This window comes from Fusarium poae, chromosome 4 (genome assembly GCF_019609905.1).
Source record: "Fusarium poae strain DAOMC 252244 chromosome 4, whole genome shotgun sequence".
NCBI lineage: Eukaryota > Fungi > Ascomycota > Sordariomycetes > Hypocreales > Nectriaceae > Fusarium > Fusarium poae.
The window spans coordinates 360,047-378,093 of record NC_058402.1 but is presented as its reverse complement, the minus strand read 5'-3'; the positions used below and the strand labels follow the sequence as shown (position 1 = coordinate 378,093).

Here is an 18,047-nt window from a genome sequence, read left to right as displayed (position 1 = left end):
CTTCAACAAAGAGTCTCTGTCCATTATCTGAACAACCTCACACTTGAAGTAGTTGGTGAAGCTATGCTGATCAAGCAGTCTGATTCAGAGATACGCCCTCAAGCGAAATATTGACTATTGTACAGGAGATCTATAGTGTCAATTGAAGGAAATGATACAATTTATCCGGTACTGTAGTCATCTGGAAACGTTTCGCGACCACTCAGACAGAGCAATGTGGCTTTACTCTAAGCTTCTTTATTGTGCCAACAACGAAAGGTTGTAACAAGTTTACTGTTCCGATGAACACGATTTTCTCGTGCATTTTACTTTATTCAAGTCGTCAAATAGCCCGTATCTATGTTCAAGCTACAACATGAACAGTCCAACATGAAGCTCCTAAACACTAAAACTAACCAGACCGGTCTATCTTGAACTTGGGAAAGGGTATAAATAAGCTCTTCTGCCCGTGCTTCTATCCACTCTTTCTGTTCAAAAACACAACTGTATCGTTCTACGGTAACAACATCTTGAACAGTTATACTCTACAGTAAGTACCAACAGAACACTTCCCACTCCATAGCCATTCACAGAGCAACTACCTGCAGTAAGTTCTTCTCAAAGAGTAGTCGCCAAAATGACTTCCACCAACAACCCCCCTCTCATCTCCGTGACTGCAGATACTGGTGAAACTACTTTTTGTTCCATCACTAACACTTTTTGGCCCAGCTTTAGAAAAGCGGTCGAAAACGATGAGGCAAACATTCGACCTTATGCACTGAAATGCGGCCTCTGCACAGAGCTTATGCTCACCCAACCAAGCCAAGACCGATATTATCGGCACTGCCCTTGGATCCTCCCTTGTGGACACATGCTGGGCTACAGCTGTTTGCAGGACATGGCCGGGGACATTTGGGGTTTCTTTGACAAGAACAAGAACTTGGCATGTCCCGCCTGTAATGCTGACGTTCCAGTCCATGGATGTGGCTGCAAGGCTATGGGAATGAGAGCTCCTCTCGTCAAGGAGTTCTTTTCCACTGTCCCCCCAATACGATCTGAATGCGGTCTCACGGCTACAGCCTGTGGGATCTGTGAAGGCAAGTCAGCCTTGCAGAAACTACGCTCAGACGCAGCTCTGGACCCTCCCATCCTCGAACGAGGACAACGAATGAATCTAAGTATTCGCGTAGAGCCCTCATCCCTTGGCATTGTCTATCAGGACGACCACTACCGGTTGGTCAATCCCTGCGACAATCAAGCCCTGAATCAGAAGACCATGAAGGGCGGGGAGGTTCCCGAGATAGTAAGGGATCGTTGGGAGACCTTTACCAAGGCATGGTCTGAGCAGGCTCAGTGGCTGTGGTTCTTTCCTAACTCTGGCTTCTTTACCCTTTGTGCCTCTATAGAAGAAAAAAAGAGGAAGAGGTGTCATTCTGGGAGAAACTGAGGGGTAAGTTGGGTCTTGGAGGCACAGCGGAACAGCCCATGTAGGTAAGCCCTCCTTGAGCACGTTGGACAGTGTGGACACTTGTGTAAGTACCTTACAACTATGTATAAAAATGCCTATTCTAACTGACCCTTGAGAAAATGGGCCAATATTCAGTCTTTGTCAATATTATCATCTTCCTCTTTCTCTTTCTCTTCCTCTTCCTCTTCCCGTTCCCGTTCTTTCATGTTCCTCTAACCCTAATAACGTGTCCGTATAACCTCCTTTAACAAACTTCTATAGCTGAGGTTCATTATTTCCTTTCTGCGCTGTGACTTCTAAATATCGTCTTGGGGTCTCCGAGATATCCTCATCTGACTTGCAGTAAGTTCAATGATTATTAAAAAACTAAAAAATAAAGCCCTAGTGGGGACTCGAACCCCAAATCCTCAGATTAGAAGTCTGATGCCTTAGCCATTAGGCCACAAGGGCTTTGTAGCATGTTATGCCACTTGTTATTGAAGATTCGTCGCCAGTTAATACGTATATAAGCTTCTACCCTTCCAAAGAATAAAAGCTAAATCAATCAGTATAACATACCTATTTAAAGAACAACACAAAGCAGCGCCTCCAACGCAATTTGTATCTCTGCCTGCCGTCAAGCGCTGATATCTTACTGATGAAAAACTACGGTAATTCCCGGTAATGGAAATTAGTTCTATATCAGCCGAGCTCAAACCACATTCTGTATGTTGTGGAAGCAAACACCGGCGCAGCTCACCCAGCTCACCCTCGTCGCGCGATTGACTATACAGCCAGAGCAAAATACACATCTTCCCTCTAATACCTTGTCTTAGAAGGTCCAGTGTAAAGAGACAGATGCCCCTTCCCCTATAATACTTCCCAGTGCATTGTGCCATAGTGATACTGAGACTTGACCTGGTAAAAGCCATATACTACTCGCATTAAAAACTTCACATTTTGTTTAAATAAAAAAGGCACAGAACAAACAGTTTCCTCAAATATTTCACATTGAGTTGAATTCACCCCCACAGGAGGCTACCCAGAACTAAATATCTACATCAAATGAATAAACATCCCCTCTTCACCCCGAAGCTTGAAGTCAAGACCTCATACCAAAGCGGATTTGACAAACGCTTAGTAGTCATACTCCTCCTCAGCAGGGCACTCCTCCTCGTCGTCATCAGCAGCCTGGTCATCACCCTCATCCTCACAGTCCTCATCCTCATCAGCGACAGGCTCCTCATCATCGTACTCATCATCGCAGTCCTCATCGTCGTCGGCGACAGGGGCAGAGGTAGGCTGGGCAGAACCAGAATCGGCAGCGGAGCTGATAGCGACGGCCTGGAGAGTGGTGGCAGCGGGCTTCTCAGCGGCGGCAGTGGTGGCAGCGGGCTCCTCCTCCTCATCACAGTCCTCATCATCATCCTCAGCGGCGGGGGAAGAAGTAGCGGGCTCCTCGGCACCGGAGCCGGAAGAAGCGGTGGGAGCGGGGGCAGTGCCGGAGCCGGAAGAAGGAGCAGGGGCGGTACCGGAACCGGAACCACCGACGACAAAGTCAACACAGGCCTCGTAGGTCTGGTCGATATCGGGAGCGTCCCAGAACCACTGGAGAACACAGTCTCCAGCCTTGGTGCACTCACCACCCAGGGTCTCGGGGAGAGTGACGCTGAAAGCAGTGTTGTTGGAAGCAGTACCAGCGTTGGCAGCGTAGTTCTCAAACTCAATGAGAGGCTCACCAATCATGCTGTCAGAAGAAGTCTTGACAACGGAAACGTTGGCGTAACCAGTGTGGGGAGCAGCAATGTTGATCTCAAAGTCAATCTTCTCGCCGAGGCTGTAGCTCTGAACATTGTCCTTGTTGTCGTCGAACTGGAAACCCTTGCAGAGCCAGAGGTTGCAGTCGGTAGCGTCAAAGCTGTTGCCGACGACCTGCTTGATGCCCTGGACGTTGCCGTTGATGTCGGAGGACTGTTGGTAGAAGGGCTGGTCACCGCAGGCGGCCTTGTAAGCATCGCCGGGCATGCGAGGGGCGGGAGACTTGATGAAGCCGTGGGCGGCGACGAGAGGGATGAAAGCGAGGATGCTGGCCGAGTTCTTCATTGTTGCGGTAGTATAAAACTGAGTAGTTGTTGTGTGTTTTTTTTCGTGGAGTGTCTCTAGGACCAGAATTTGTTTGTTATAAAGAGTGGTAAATAATATAAACGGCCGTCAAGGCTCGAAGCGAAAGTGAGTGATTTGGAAAAAGAGAGTGAAAGTGAAAAAAGAATGTCGAAATCTGGTCCTTCGAGGTCCGTGAAAGAATAGAGGTTGAGAGAGGGAAAAGGAAGTGGTGATGAGAGATGAGTTGAAGTAGATATATACATACTAATGACCCCCCCATGGTAGGGAGGACAGGGTTTAGACAGAGAGGAGGATCTGATACAACGACTCGGCCGACTCAAGCGAGACGGTGGACCAAAGCCTAGGCCCTTGTTCGCTCCGTTGTTAATCTCAACTCGTTGATGGTCTCATTCAACGGGCGGTAGAGTAGACAAGCGCCGGCTGATGATAACTCTAGTAATTAACTCTAATATGTATAAATTTATTTTTAATAAATATGATCATGGTCATTCATTCTCTATAGTAATATTCGCATCAACATATAAACAACATGTTTAGTTTTGTCTATCAAACATCACCCTCATCCCCTTATGTTTCGTCACACCAAACATGACATACTACTACCACCACCACCACGTTCATTTCATCTCAACGACACACAAGACAAGAGCAAACAACCATGCAATACACCGTTGCCAAGGACCGATTTCACCGGAATTCGAAGCTCGCACCAAGAACCAAAGACAGAAGATTCGTCCGTCTCCTCTGTTATTTTTTCCCCCGCCGCCGCTGACAAGTCAAGTTATGCAGGTACAAAGACAAAGACAAAGACAGGTCAGGGCGTTTGGAGCCAGCGCAAGGGGCGGCCTTTTAATTGGTGGAACTACAAGGTTTGTTGTTTGAGCCTCAAGATGGTCCCAGATCTGACAGGAACATTGAACCAATGACATATTATGCCGCTGATATTTTAGTCTGGTTAATTAAATGATATAAGAATTCTTCCGTTCGGTAGCGGTTTCGCTTACGGGTATTGCTTCGATATCTGGACAACAACCGTTTCCCTTTACCCAACACAAACCCACAGACTCAGTCACTCACTCACTTACTCAACCCAAGGTCAGAATATTCCATTTCTATAGACTATTATGTATTATACCACAAGTCAACTCATCTCTATCAACATTTACGGGTTAATTATATCCTTGCACTTATGTGGATCTCTATAAACCCTGTACATCCTCACGATTCTCATCCATGGAAAAACTATTGACCCCTGTCACGTCTCCCGAAACTCGAAACTGGTCTCCGACAAGACCAAGAGCAATCCGCGTTTCAGGGCAGGCCATGTAAAAAATATCAGTGGCTGTCGCTGTCCCTTTTCTCTTCCGCTGTCAGTTCATCCCTGGATTCTTATCGGAAGACGGCAAACAATTGGTGACGGGCATGAACAGGCATGAACATCTTGGCAGTTAATATGTTTCTCTGCTATCGCCAGGTCAAAAGACAAGACAAGACAAGACACCAGCTTCAGATGACAATTCTCCGTCAATTAATTATGCGACTACTATGTATATACACAACTTCTCCAATCCTCTTCAAGGGTATTACAATGCACATGCATCCCATGTCGAAACGTGCAAACACACAAACCTCCATCATCTGCTCGTGAGTAAATGCATCAGTCGCTACATCATCCCATCATCAAACATGAATAGCCCAATAAGAGGCCGAAATATAAATACAATCAACATCTGCCGTAAATAAACACACGCCGTATACATGCATGATTTTAGATGGGCTCATCACGAGGCTCAATAAGCACCTCATTGACGGCAACGTGTGGGGGTTGACACACAGCATAAACAATAGCGCTTGCCACCTCTTCAGGCTTGAGAACCTCGGCGCCTGTGGGCTCACCGTACTTCTTCAAAGCCTCCTGGTCGGTCGACATGCCCAACAGGTCTGTGGCCACATTACCGGGCTGCACAGCTGTAACCCTAAGACCAGATCCTGCTGTCTCGAGACGCAGAGCCTGTAGTGTCGCCTCGACAAAGAACTTGCTAGCCGAGTAAACGCCCAGACCAGGGAACACCTTGCGTCCAGCATCGGACGAAATGGCGACAATGTGTCCAGATCCACGAGACAACATGCCCGGGACCGTCGATGACAAGGCGTGCAGGAGGCCCTTGCAGTTGACATCAACTGTGCGCTCCCACTCATCGGTCTGGTTGTTGGCCATCATGGTAAAGTACATGACACCCGCACAGCTGACAAGGATATCGACAGGGCCAAGCTGTTCGCCTGCCTCCTTCATCAGGGACTCCACCTGGGCCTTGTTTGTGACATCGGTCTTGTGGATCAACACTTTACCACCGTAGACGCTAATCTTCTTCTTGACGTCTTCCAGGGCTTCGGTCCGTCGAGCCGCCACGGCCACATGCGCGCCCTCCTTGGCAAGGCCAGCTGCCACAGCGGCGCCAATTCCAGAAGAAGCGCCAGTCACCACTGCAACCTTGCCTACAAGGCGACCCTTGCGAGCCTTCTTGGCACTGCCATTGACTTGACCCCGGCGAGGAGGTCGAGACAACCAACCACGGGCATAGAAGTGTCGCATGTAGATCTCGAGAAGACCTTCGTTCATCTTGGGGCGAGGAACATTGTACTTGTCAAGCGTAGGCTGTGTCTTTCCATCCTTGAGCACAATGACTGACTTGAGGACCTCGTCACTGGGCATACCACCTCGAAGAATGTCGACAGTGAAAGGATCGTTGCCAGTCTTCTTGTTGCCTCGCTTCTCCCACCACAGAGCAACCCACTCATCCCAGGGTAGAGGTTCGGTGGGGTAGCCCAGCTTGGCCAGAGTGGAAAACAGGTCCTTAGAAGGAACAGGAGCAGGATCTCCGAGATGGTAGAGAGTCTGCTCGGTGTCACTGGTATGGTTGGCGAGAGTGACAATGGCATCACTGACAAAGTCAGCAGGAGTCATCTCAATATACCAGCCCTCGACATCAGGAGCACGACCGAGCTGGAGTGACTCAACAATAATAGCATTGATCAAATCCCAGGCGTTGGTAGAGCCAGAAACACTGTGGCCGCTGATGGTTCCGGGACGGTAAACTCGCACGGGGATGCCTCGGCGGCTTGCCTCGTCGACGAGCTTCTCAGCGACCCACTTGGTTTGGCCGTAACCATCGAGAAGCTTAGTGGGAACATCATCAACATCGATGACAGTGTTCTCGCACCAACCAGTGTGAGAGGGAGGAAGCACACCGTTGGTAGAGACGTGATGAACAGTAGCGCCACTACGGCCAGCAAGACGAAGAATCTCGCGGGTACCATTGACGTTGGCGTTTCGTAGAGCAGCGTAGGGGTAGACCAGGTTGACGGTAGCAGCAGCGTGGACAATGACCTGGACACGGGTCGATAGTTCATCAAATACTTCAGGAGAAAGACCCAGACGCTTCCTGGTAAGTGTACCGGGCAATATCTCAATACGCTCCAGGAGGTAGTCCTCCCAAAGTCCAAGATCGATCAAGTTCTTTCGGATACGGGCCATACCAGCGGGTGCACAATCTTCCACGGGCTCAGGGAATCGCACAAGACAGATGATTTGTGCGTCAGTAGAGTCAACAAGAGTCTTGAGGAGGAAAGCACCGAGGTAACCGGTGACACCAGTTAGGAGGATAGTCTCGGCATCCTTGAGGGCACGCATAGGGGTGCCGTTGCCCTGGATGTCGTCAGGGAGAATAGAGTCTGCACGAAGAACAGCTGGTAGATCAGCCTGTACAGCAGCAGTGTGGCCGTCACGGGCTGCCTTGATGGCTGCGACATGTCCTTCCAGAGTGGGAGTTCCGGCCAGTGGAGCCAGAGGGACAGGGAAGCCAAAGGTCTTTGTGAGACGTCCAGCAAGGTCAGCAAGAGCCAGAGAGTGACCTCCCAAGTCGAAAAAGTCGTGCTTTGGTGTAATGACGTTGGCAGGCATGTTGAGCGATGCAGCCCAAAGCTGGATAACGGTCTCGGTCTTGACCTTGATGTTCTGCTCCTTCTTGGGGGCAGGTCTGGGCGATCTTGGGGATGGTGGTACAGGCAAAGCCTTGAGATCAGTCTTGCCCGATACACCGTGTGTAGGTAGCTCATCCACTTCGACCCAGATTGTAGGAACCATGTAGTGAGCAAGGTGGTCAGTGAGAGCACGTCGAGCAACGGGACTGTATCCGTAGTCGTCGATGAGAGGAATGGTTCGCTCTCGAGACTCGCCCTTTTCGCGGACGATGTAGGCGACAATCTGTCGCTCCAAACCCTCGCCGTGAGCTACAACCGCACAATCGCGAACAGCAAGATGCTTTCGAATGGCGCTCTCGACAGCACTGGGCTGGACAGTGTAACCACGGGTCTTGATCATACCGCCAACTCGGCCAGTGATCTCCAAAAGTCCATTGGGAAGAATGCGGGCCAAATCGCCAGTTCTGTACATGCGAGCATCCTTCTCTCCAGCAAAGGGGTCCATTTGGAATGCCTTGGCTGTCGTTTCTGGCAAGTTTAGATATCCTCGCGCCAGGAGGCTACCACCAACGTAAAGCTCACCGCTCACTCCAGGCTCAACTCTGTTGCCAGCCTCATCGAGGACGTAGGTGTGCTCAGGGTCTGTAGGGAGACCCACGGGACACACTTGTGTGTCAAAGTCAACAAAAGTCTTGATGTCGCCAACAGCAACCTCGTGCGTCTCACAGGCGCTGTAGACGTTGAGGAGGCGTGTTTCGGGGAGAGCATCCACGGCACGACGAACAAGATCGGCAGTGACGACCTCGCCGTTCAACCAGAGGGAGCGAAGCTGGGGGAGCTTCTGACCGAGCTTGGGGTGTTGGGAAAGGACTGTGGCCAAAAGTGTGGGAGTCATGAGGGTATCAGTGATGTTCTTTGAAGATAGAAGCTCAACGAGAGCAACAGGGTCGTAACTGGCGTGGTCGGGGATGGCGACAGCTGTGGCACCTCGAATGAGAGGTCGAAGCATCTCCCAGATGAAGAAAACATTGCAGGCCACTCTGTCACCGGGCTTGAGATCGTTGACGGCGAATCGCAAGTTATATGAGCGAATAGCGGCTCTGTGGGGGTTCATGATACCCTTGGGCTTACCGGTGGTACCAGAAGAGTATGAGACAAAGAGTAATCTCTCAACATCGTCGTCCTCGGGAAGTGACCGTCTCTCGGTCAAATGAGGTGAAGATTCTCCTCGAGCTTGCTTGTCGGGGCTGTCGACAACAATGACGGGAGTCTCAGATGTGAGGTTGGCGGAGTGCTCCACTTGAGTGAGAATGACAGTTGGCTTCGCATCTTCGATAACATCTCGTAGCAGACCAGGAGGGTAGGCGACTTCAAGGACCAAAAAAGCACCACCAGCTCGGAGAGCAGCAAGAGCAGCGATAACGTAATCGGCGCTTCTGCCCATGAGAACACCGACCAGATCATCGCGACCAACACCGTAATCACGCAATCGCTCAGCTAGAGCCCAGGTTTCTCTGTCGAGCTCTGCGTATGTGAGGGATCTTTTCTCATCTTCAAGAGCCACAGCATCGGGAGTGGCTGAGGCCTGCTGCTCAAAGAGAGCAGCTAGATCCTTGTTGACATCGATGATTGTCATGTTGGATTGTGTGTGAATTGAGAAGAAGAAGAAGAGGAGGAGAGTACACAGTGTCTAGTAGTAGTACTTGGTGTTTTAAAGATAAAGATGGCAAGAGCGGTGGGTGGGTCACGCGACCAGCCTGCAGACCCGGGGAGACGAGATTGAGACTAGGAGGAGATGTCGGTGACGGGTCCGGTAATATTCAGGGCAGTCCCCAACAATTCCTGGATACCTAAGTAAGGTAAGTGGCGGAGCAGGCGAATCCTTTTCTGGGGACGCAGCAAGGCTGGTTCTGGACTTTTGAGCCGAAGTGAATGGAATTGGATAGAATAGTCCCAATTCTTCTCTGTATGTGAAGAAGAGTTGGCCTCAAAAGATGTTCGTATATCTTTTGAGGGTCTCGCGGGGTCAAATAAGGTAGTGGGATGAGGCGTTGTCTGTGCTGTCAAGTACTGCAACGTCACCCCCAGTCAGTCGAAACAAAACAATAATGAACAAAGATATGACAAAGTCTAGACCTGTGAATGGAAGAGAAAAATATGTAAAAACAGGACAAATAGAAGAAGACAGTCGCATTTTATCTACGACACTGGTCCTGTACATCACTGCCCGTAAGAACCCCCACGGAGAATTGGCTGTCGATGATTGGGTTTAGGCCGAGTTATACCGCCAGATCTAGTCACCTTTCAGGCATAGCTGCCCGCCAATTTTGGGACCTGGGGAGTCGACATGGAGGGGAGACTGAGGACATTTGACATTGTTTTTTATTGTATCTCGGTAAGAAAATGGATCATCTTTTGTTAAAAGTAATTATTATAGCTAGATATGCAATCATTCATCTCATCAACATGTTTGACAAAGTTGTATTAGTGACTACCCTGTCAATTGAAACAATGACTTCTCAACCAAACAACTGGGCCACTTTCACATGCTAGAAACAATCCTTTGTCCCCTACAGTACCCCTGTCCTGTCTCTGTCGTGGGGCTACCGTTGTAGGGTAACCTTGATCGCCCAGACAGCAATATGTTAAATTAAGGATACGACAACTCATATGATTGGAAAACAATGGAATTAATACGATGGAACCAATTCCAAGCCTCAATACTATGGCCTCTCTAATATTGACTTGTTGACACAAAGAACAGGGTCGTGGTATACGAAATGTTGCTGCAAAGTGATGATATGCACAATGTGTTAATCCCAGCCATTTAAACCGGAATCTTTGCCTCAAATCAAGTCACCCACATATTGAACTGCGGGATTAATTAAGTTTACGACTATTTTGGGTACTTCTCACGCGAGAACTTGTGGAAACCGGCACACTCTTCGGATCTCGCAGGGCAAACCACGTATTTTGTAATACTCTCCCCGTTCATTGACATGAGCACATGATGACTTTTTGTTCTCTTCCTGAGTGACCACATATCACAAAATACATCAAGATGATCCCCCCAACAAAAGGAACAGCAACCCGTCAATTCTCTTTCTAAAAGACCACCAATCATTCTTCAATTAGCCCAAAGCATCGCGATTCTCCCCGTTGGCTCTGCCGTGATTGGCGCCGACGACCCGAAGTAGAGGGGTCGGACCATCGCCGCCACCGTTGAGCATTACCCTATTGATTCTCGTGCATGACGCTCGGGGAGTCTGTTTCTTGGAGGGCTGACGAATTAGATTTGTTTGGGCGTGAGCTTGTTTCGGGGAGCGAGGGTATTGGAGTCTTGGCTCCGGACGCGAGAGGGGATTGTGGGTTTGTTAGACGAAGATCCAATGTCATGCGTAAAGTAGAGTCAAGATGCGCAAGTCACTGTTCTATTCCTGACGAACACCTGACATGCACTATGCAGAGTCTTAATAACAACAGACCCAAGAGTAAAGAAGAGGGTGACATTGAAGCGTGGGGTGACCTCCATGTCCTGCATCTCTGTCCTGGATGGTTGAGTTCCATTTTCCATCAAGAAGTCTCAAGACTACGTCAACCATCTTGCTGCAAAGACTCCCCAGAGGCCAATGGCAGCCTGTAAACCCCAAGCAAAGACTTTAACCTGGTATCACTGGTCTGTTCAATGAGACTACTGATTGAGCATATCTACTCCTCAACGGTACTTAGCTTGAATCGCATTTTCTTTTTACAATCATCTCTGGGGCCGGTTAGGGAATAAAATAAACGTTGACCTCTAATCGCAAGACTGTAAAAATAAATGATCCACCAAGGTAGGCTAAAGTGCCATAAACTGACCGATTAATTTTGTGTCTAACGTCCCACACCAGCCATGCCTTGAGGGGCATGTATAATGTAATGTAATACCTTGCTCAGCACCCACGTAAATTTATTCAACAAATAGCCAATTCATGACGAAGACGACGTAGTGGTAGCAATGCGCACTTGTAGAAGTGATTTCACCATGTTTCTCTCTACTTTAAGTGATATTGTCATCTCATCTCAGGTTAGGTACCTGTTCTACTTGTGACAGGCCCTGCGATTACCACAGTAGTGGCCGACAGGTAACTCTACTTGACAAGACTTTCATGATGTACAAGAGACCAAGAATAACCATAACAATTTTTAGCCGTACTTTTTATGACACAAAGCTTCAGAGCGAAGAAAAGAGTCATTATTAGGCATAGGAAATCTCATAAAACACCAAATTCTGGCGTTGAAATATCGTGGGGATTCTTCACTGCAATTTTAACGCCCTCTGAAGCACGGTAACCATATAAATGCGCAAACAGAAAGCGTTCTTTCGAGGAAGAGCCTCATTTTGCCTAGCTCTCATCCTAGCTCTCATCCTAGCTTGTGAAGCACTGCAATTTTAACCCTCCCCCAGCCTGGCTACCTGGTCATCATCCCATTCTGACCATTGTCAAAAGATAAGATAACAAAAAAGACCCACTGATGCGACGCCCTTTGTCATGTCTTGTCATTTCAGGCTGGGTCCCATCATGTCAAAACACAACGCCCTTTGCCATGTCTTGACATGCTGCTACCAAAAAATTACCAAATAATTTGATGTTTTATGCGGGATGACTTGCCCAAATCGTGACACCCGTCCATGCTTTGACGTAAAATTAATTCATCGTACGTTGGGGTAAGGTGATGTCTGTTATATTAACCATCCACCTCCCCTTCCCCCTAGCATTTATTTGTTCTTTTGCGTTTCTGTCGGAATATTTATTCCTTACCTTGACGGCGATCCCAACGACGACCGATTCTACATCGAACCGAATATTCACTTCGACTTCACATACGAAAGAGAACCGAGTTTTCAGGGTATCATCATACGTCTCATTATACAACTATTACACTTCTATACGCCAAAAAACAAACAAGAAAACTTTTTGCTACACTTCAAAAACAACCGAAACTCCCAATTCGACTTGTTCGCTTACATCTCTTCTCGTCCCTTGCTCAGATCGACCTCCATCAATGGCACAACCTTGGTGCGGCAGATGAGCTTGTGGCCGACGTAGAGGGCGGCGAAGAGCATCAAGCTGATGTAGTTGGAGAAGAAGTCGGCAGTGTTCCACTCGATAAAGACGGTGAAACCACAGGTAATGGTGATGAGAGCTACGAAGAAAGCACCGTAGTACGACAGGTAAGGCTGGAGAGGTGCAAGGTAGGGAAGCTCATCGCGAGGGATTCCCTGTGCGGCCATGATCTTTTGGAAGCGGATGTGGCACACGTTGATCAGGACCCATGTGATGAAGCACGAGGTGGAACTGACATTGAGAAGCCAGTTGAAGACCTTTTCTCCGCTGGAGGAGAGGTTGATGTAGGCGATGAGACCCATGACGGAGCACGAAGCAACGGCGAAGTAGGGGGTGCCGTACTTGTTGGTGCGCTTCATGAAAGCAGGGGCAAGACCATCCTCAGCGAGAGCGACCATGATACGACTGCTGGAGTAGACGTTGGAGTTGGCAGCTGTGAGGATGGCGGAGAGGAGAACGGCGTTGATGATGTCGGGGAGGACCTTGACACCAGCGCGGGTAGCCACAACGACAAGAGGAGAAGCAGAAGCATCCTGAGCACCGCTGTCGAGGGCAGGGTCGTTGGAGGGCACGTTGATACCGACGAAGAAGACGGTAGCCATGAAAAGGCTGAAGATGCCCCAGAAAGTCCAGCGGATAGCCTCAGGGATGGCCTTGCGGGGGTTGGCGGTCTCACCGGCTCCGACACCGACGAGCTCAGTTCCCTGGAAGGAGAAACCAGCAGTGACGAGAACAGCCCAGAAGCCGACAAACTTGCCAGTGGCGCCCTCAATGCCCATGTAGGTGTTTGCGACGCCGGGATCGTTCCAGTACTTGAAGCCAATGTAGCCCTCGTCACCGACACCAGCGTTGACGCAGATGGAGAAGATGATGAAGCCAATGATGGTGACGACCTTGATCATGGAGAACCACATCTCAATCTCGCCAAAAATACGCACGGGGACAAAGTTGAGAGCAGTAAACAGAGCCCAGAAGACGCTGATCCAGATAGCAATGCTGAGCTCAGAATCCCAGTACTGAATGATGATACCGGCAGCGACAAGCTCAAGAGCAAAGGTAATCGACCAGCTGAACCAGTACAGCCATCCCATAGCGAAACCCAAGGTAGGATCGACGAAACGAGCAGCGTAGGATGTAAATGAACCAGTGATGGGAATGTAGGCGGCCATCTCTCCCAAGCTGACCATGACGGAGTAAACGACTGAGCCCATGAAAGCAAAGGCGACGAGCAGGGAGACGGGACCGGCCTTGACGAGAGCTGGACCTACACCGAGGAAGAGACCAGTTCCGATGGTACCACCAATAGCAATGAACTGCAAGTGACGAGAGCTCATGGCTCGGTCAAGACCAGCCTCGCCAGTCTCGACATCTTCCTTTTCGGTCTTGGGCTTCTTGTCATTGCTCACACGAGGGGACTTTTCGTCCGCTGATGAAGAGTCAAACATGATGACACTAGTGACTATTTCCTATTACGGAAATAATTTTTTTTTTTTTAATATGTGTGACAAAAGTGAGGCTGATGGTGATGATGATGCGAAACGCAGAAGAAGGGGGGGAAAAAAGAAGATTATCTGCTCGCTTGGAGAAAAAAGAGGAGGGAAAGAGAGAAAATGAAACGAGAAGGATGATGTGATGTGATGTGAGTGAGATGGAGCAGGCAAGAAAGCGAAGGAGAGAAACACCGAGGCCAAGTGGGCTTGTTATGTAAAAAAATTGAAATGTCAACCCGGAGATGGTATATGGATACGGACAATCTACAAGGGGATCGGGAATAGATTGAGACTCAAGACTCACACACTGACCAACAGACTACTGAATGAGTCTGGTCTGTTCCGATATCGAATTTTTTCTCATGGGCCCATTCAATCCAAAGTGTGAGTGGTTCTCTATCAATGGAGATTGTTTTTTTTTTTTTGCCTCTCGGGAATGAGCGAAATGCAGTATTTTTTTTCTTCAATGGTGATCACTTTCTTCCAAACATGTTGTTATTGATCAACTGTACTGCTTTCAACCCCCAACTTCCTCTTACAAGTATACGTATCTCGCTACTTCTCTCAGTTGAATAGACATGTAAACACCACGTGGAGAGCCCCGAAATGCGACACTCTATCAGTCAATGTTGCAGCGAAATATCGCGAGATTTATTAGCTGTCGTCCTGTAGTTTCCGGTTCGTTACCGGTTCAAGTTCCCGCCACTAAGCAAGAATCCCTGCCTGCTAGGTACACAAAAAAATCTCACTTGCACCAAGAAAAAACGTCAGGGGGTCCTAACGCCACTAAAGGGAAGAAGAAAAAAGAAATCCTTGCCATGGACGGCTTTGTCCGCTGCGAGAATTAAAAACATCCAATCAAGAGTGCGATAAAATTTGATAGTACATACCTATAGTGGCTTGATTCTGCATGTCAAAAAAGCCACGCGATGTTCTGCAACGAAACAAGCTTCGATTTGTTCCATGCAGCTTTCTGGAATAGGATAGCTTTTTTTTTGCTGACGGATGGCCTGATATGGTTTGGAACTGTCGATATTACCAGCAAGGGTTTTTGAAGAAGCTAGTAGGGGGAGATTTTTTTTCTTTTTTTGCCAAGTAACGCGGCTCTTTTTGCGCGCAATACCGACGACAACCTCCCATCTCCGAATATCCGTGTACTGAGTATTAAATGTGACTCTTTAAATGCAGTCATATATCGTCCATTATCGGAGTGCACCGACCAATATGTAATCATTCCAAAACCCTGGATAAAATGGATCTGAAAGAATGGGTATGGCAGAGGTCCCCCAGTAACAGGGACAGCCTGGTTGTTGGTGTTGAGTTCTAGTTACGTACAGATTATGGAAATAAGCATCCATAGTGTCAACCCGTTTTGAGGAGAACCTGGTATGCTTCAAGAGTCAAGATTGGGTCTTTTTTGTGTTTTCATTATGTACAAACTCTTTCTTCTCCGTTTGAGATTGAGTTCCCCTTCCCCAATGCTGGGGAATGAGCGTTTAGCGACTACGGGGTGAGACTGTCACGAATTGACTCATGAGTTGATCGAGTTTCGATGTCATGGTACGGGTATTATTCGTGATGTAAATTGTGATAGGTAGACTTTACCTACAGCTAGTCAGTCATTCAATCAGATGTCAATCTGCCATCCCCAGTCACACTCCTCTAACCACCAATCCCTTTCTCACAGTAACAGATGGCACGTTCAAACGTCAACCCCTATCATGCAATATTAGTCCCCATACAAGCAATCCAAACCAAGCTCAAAAGAGCTCTTCTCCGTGCTTGTCCCCATGGTTCGACAATCTTAATTCTCACCTTGTTCTCCACCAAAGCTACGACCAACCGTCTCACTGGCAAACTGTTTGACGATGGAGTTGTGTAATGGCTTTGAGCCGTTGGAGATATCGTCTGGGGTTATACCCATTTGAGCTAGGATCGTGATAGGAATGCTAGATTCGGGAGATCTTCCCGCAAGGGGTTTGTTTGCATGAAGTGAGGTCCATGGCTCATGTCCGATAGGTTCAATGTCGGGGCAGCTGTTCTATCTTTGACAGCTTTCTTTAATGAAGGGTGTTGGCTCTGTTTTGTTGGTTCTCGTGGTTTCAAAAGGGCCGTTGTTGAGAGTGTTTCCGTGCAAGTCGCCGAGTAACATATAAGCATCACCATGTTGGTTGCGGCGCAGTGCATAAGAGGCTCAATCTCACACCACTCGTGGTTCGTGATCAAGCAGCAACGCAATAAAAATGCCGCTTTGAAGGCCAAGGAGCATTCAACATTGATGGTATTGTCAGCTCACTACCATGCATGCATACGCGCTCCAACAGATCTTTGCATAGCATATTCTGTCCTTCGGGGGGACATGCAAACATTCATCACCAATTACAGTAGGGGAATCCGCGGCTTAAGGGAATAAGCAGAGGACGAACATCGATCCGTATGTATTTCCACCTCTAAATGAGGTCCTAGGATCATCCTTTCACTGCAATTTTAACCCCCATCAAGCCTGCTGCTCTTGTAAGCAGAACCGTTCTCTATAGGCTCTGCCGATCATAAAATGGTCCATAGGTGACAGGTTGATAGGTTGATAGGTTAGGTAGTTGTTAGGTCTTATGTTACAGTGAATGATGACTTTCACTGCAATTTGAACCCACCCTAACCCGTCAACACTCCGACATTCTTAAGGTAGACAGTAAGAAACATTCTCTGCAAATGCTACTGAATGAAAAGGAAAAGTCATTCACGACACTACGGCTTGTCAATCATTCTAACCTTCTTGGAGTACCTGCAGACTGTCAACTCAATTGGATTCAAGCGTCCAATGCCAGGTACCGGAGTAAGCAGAGTTGTCTGTCGTGTCGTGCGTGGCGCATGTGATTGAGGATCTATTTGACGACTTCAACATTCCGTAGTCCGCGAGGTTGCTTGCACTGCCATTTTAACCTTCATCAAGCTTGCCGCTTTTGTAAGCAGAGGTTCAATGTAGTTTTAACCATTCCCCAAGCTCGAGTCTTGTCAGTTTTTTTGAGGATCTCGGCTCGTATGCATATTCACTGCAATTTTAACCCCACCAAACCCAACACTCAGGCTTGTAGTAGGAAGCCTCTCTGCAACCACTACCGATGATAAAAGGTACAGTCATCCATTTGTCGCTATTACGGTATTACCCGTCTATCATTGTCGCCAGTACCTGCAAACATCTAACCAATGGGATTCCAGCAGAGAATGTCAAGTATGTACTGCAATGGTTTAGTGCTGGGTTGACCCGTGTGATGATCTCTATTTGACATCAATATTAGGCGAGCTGCATTCGTTGTAGTCACAAAGGACAAGCATTACAGAACGCTACCACAACACCGTCCTACCTCTCAATCCAAGACTTTCTTTCTTGAGGTTGCATCTCAGGCATTTTAAGCCAAGAATTAAGCTTACCATGGTGAACAAAAAGAATCCCCTTCCTTGAAAACCCTTGAAACAAAAAGCCTGGCACGCCGGCAGGACGGCACTTTGCGAAGCCTCTAGCGGCTCTTAGCAGTTCTTGTCTAGCATCGTTCAGCTGCTCAGGCCCTGTAATTACAGGGGAGATGGACCCTTATTGGATATTGGAGTCTCGGCTAAGCCGCCTATCGTTACACTCGTCGCTTTAGGTTGGACAAGCTGGCGCTTCAATGACCTCATCGAAACGAGCCAAGCTGCTGTGATGTCTTTGATTTTTGGTTCAAGAGGTAGTCGCAATCTTGGAGGCCCCGCCAGCCTTTTCTCTTGGGGTGTCGCGCGCAATCTCATGATGTTTACAACTGAAAACCTTTCTTATTCATATTTCTCTCTGACATCCATCAATCATCCATCGACATAATCATTTTCGCATCCTTCTCAATTGCTTGCTCAATTGCCGGCAGTGATCAATTAGCTTCGGCTTTT

At 48.2% G+C, this 18,047-nt stretch overlaps 4 protein-coding genes and 1 non-coding gene across 5 annotated transcripts; 1 reads left to right on the top strand and 4 right to left on the bottom strand.

Moving 5' to 3' along the window:
* Nucleotides 1–616: 616 nt before the first annotated feature.
* Nucleotides 617–1,426, top strand: FPOAC1_010222 (uncharacterized protein; the record flags this gene model as incomplete). The annotated part of the gene is made up of 1 exon (XM_044854616.1): nucleotides 617–1,426. One exon carries the CDS (start codon nucleotides 617–619, stop codon nucleotides 1,424–1,426), a length of 810 nt encoding a protein of 269 aa, XP_044701929.1.
* A 398-nt stretch (nucleotides 1,427–1,824) lies between these two features.
* FPOAC1_010221 lies at nucleotides 1,825–1,897 on the bottom strand. Its single transcript has one exon. It is a non-coding gene; the product is annotated as a tRNA-Arg (tRNA).
* Nucleotides 1,898–2,563: 666 nt separating this feature from the next.
* On the bottom strand, nucleotides 2,564–3,529 carry FPOAC1_010220 (uncharacterized protein; the record flags this gene model as incomplete). The annotated part of the gene is made up of 1 exon (XM_044854615.1): nucleotides 2,564–3,529. The coding sequence occupies one exon, from the start codon at nucleotides 3,527–3,529 to the stop codon at nucleotides 2,564–2,566; it is 966 nt and encodes a 321-aa protein (XP_044701928.1).
* A 1,789-nt stretch (nucleotides 3,530–5,318) lies between these two features.
* FPOAC1_010219 (uncharacterized protein) lies at nucleotides 5,319–9,167 on the bottom strand (the record flags this gene model as incomplete). The annotated part of the gene is made up of 1 exon (XM_044854614.1): nucleotides 5,319–9,167. One exon carries the CDS (start codon nucleotides 9,165–9,167, stop codon nucleotides 5,319–5,321), a length of 3,849 nt encoding a protein of 1,282 aa, XP_044701927.1.
* A 3,369-nt stretch (nucleotides 9,168–12,536) lies between these two features.
* FPOAC1_010218 (uncharacterized protein) lies at nucleotides 12,537–14,084 on the bottom strand (the record flags this gene model as incomplete). The annotated part of the gene is made up of 1 exon (XM_044854613.1): nucleotides 12,537–14,084. The coding sequence occupies one exon, from the start codon at nucleotides 14,082–14,084 to the stop codon at nucleotides 12,537–12,539; it is 1,548 nt and encodes a 515-aa protein (XP_044701926.1).
* Between the last annotated feature and the right edge of the window lie 3,963 nt (nucleotides 14,085–18,047).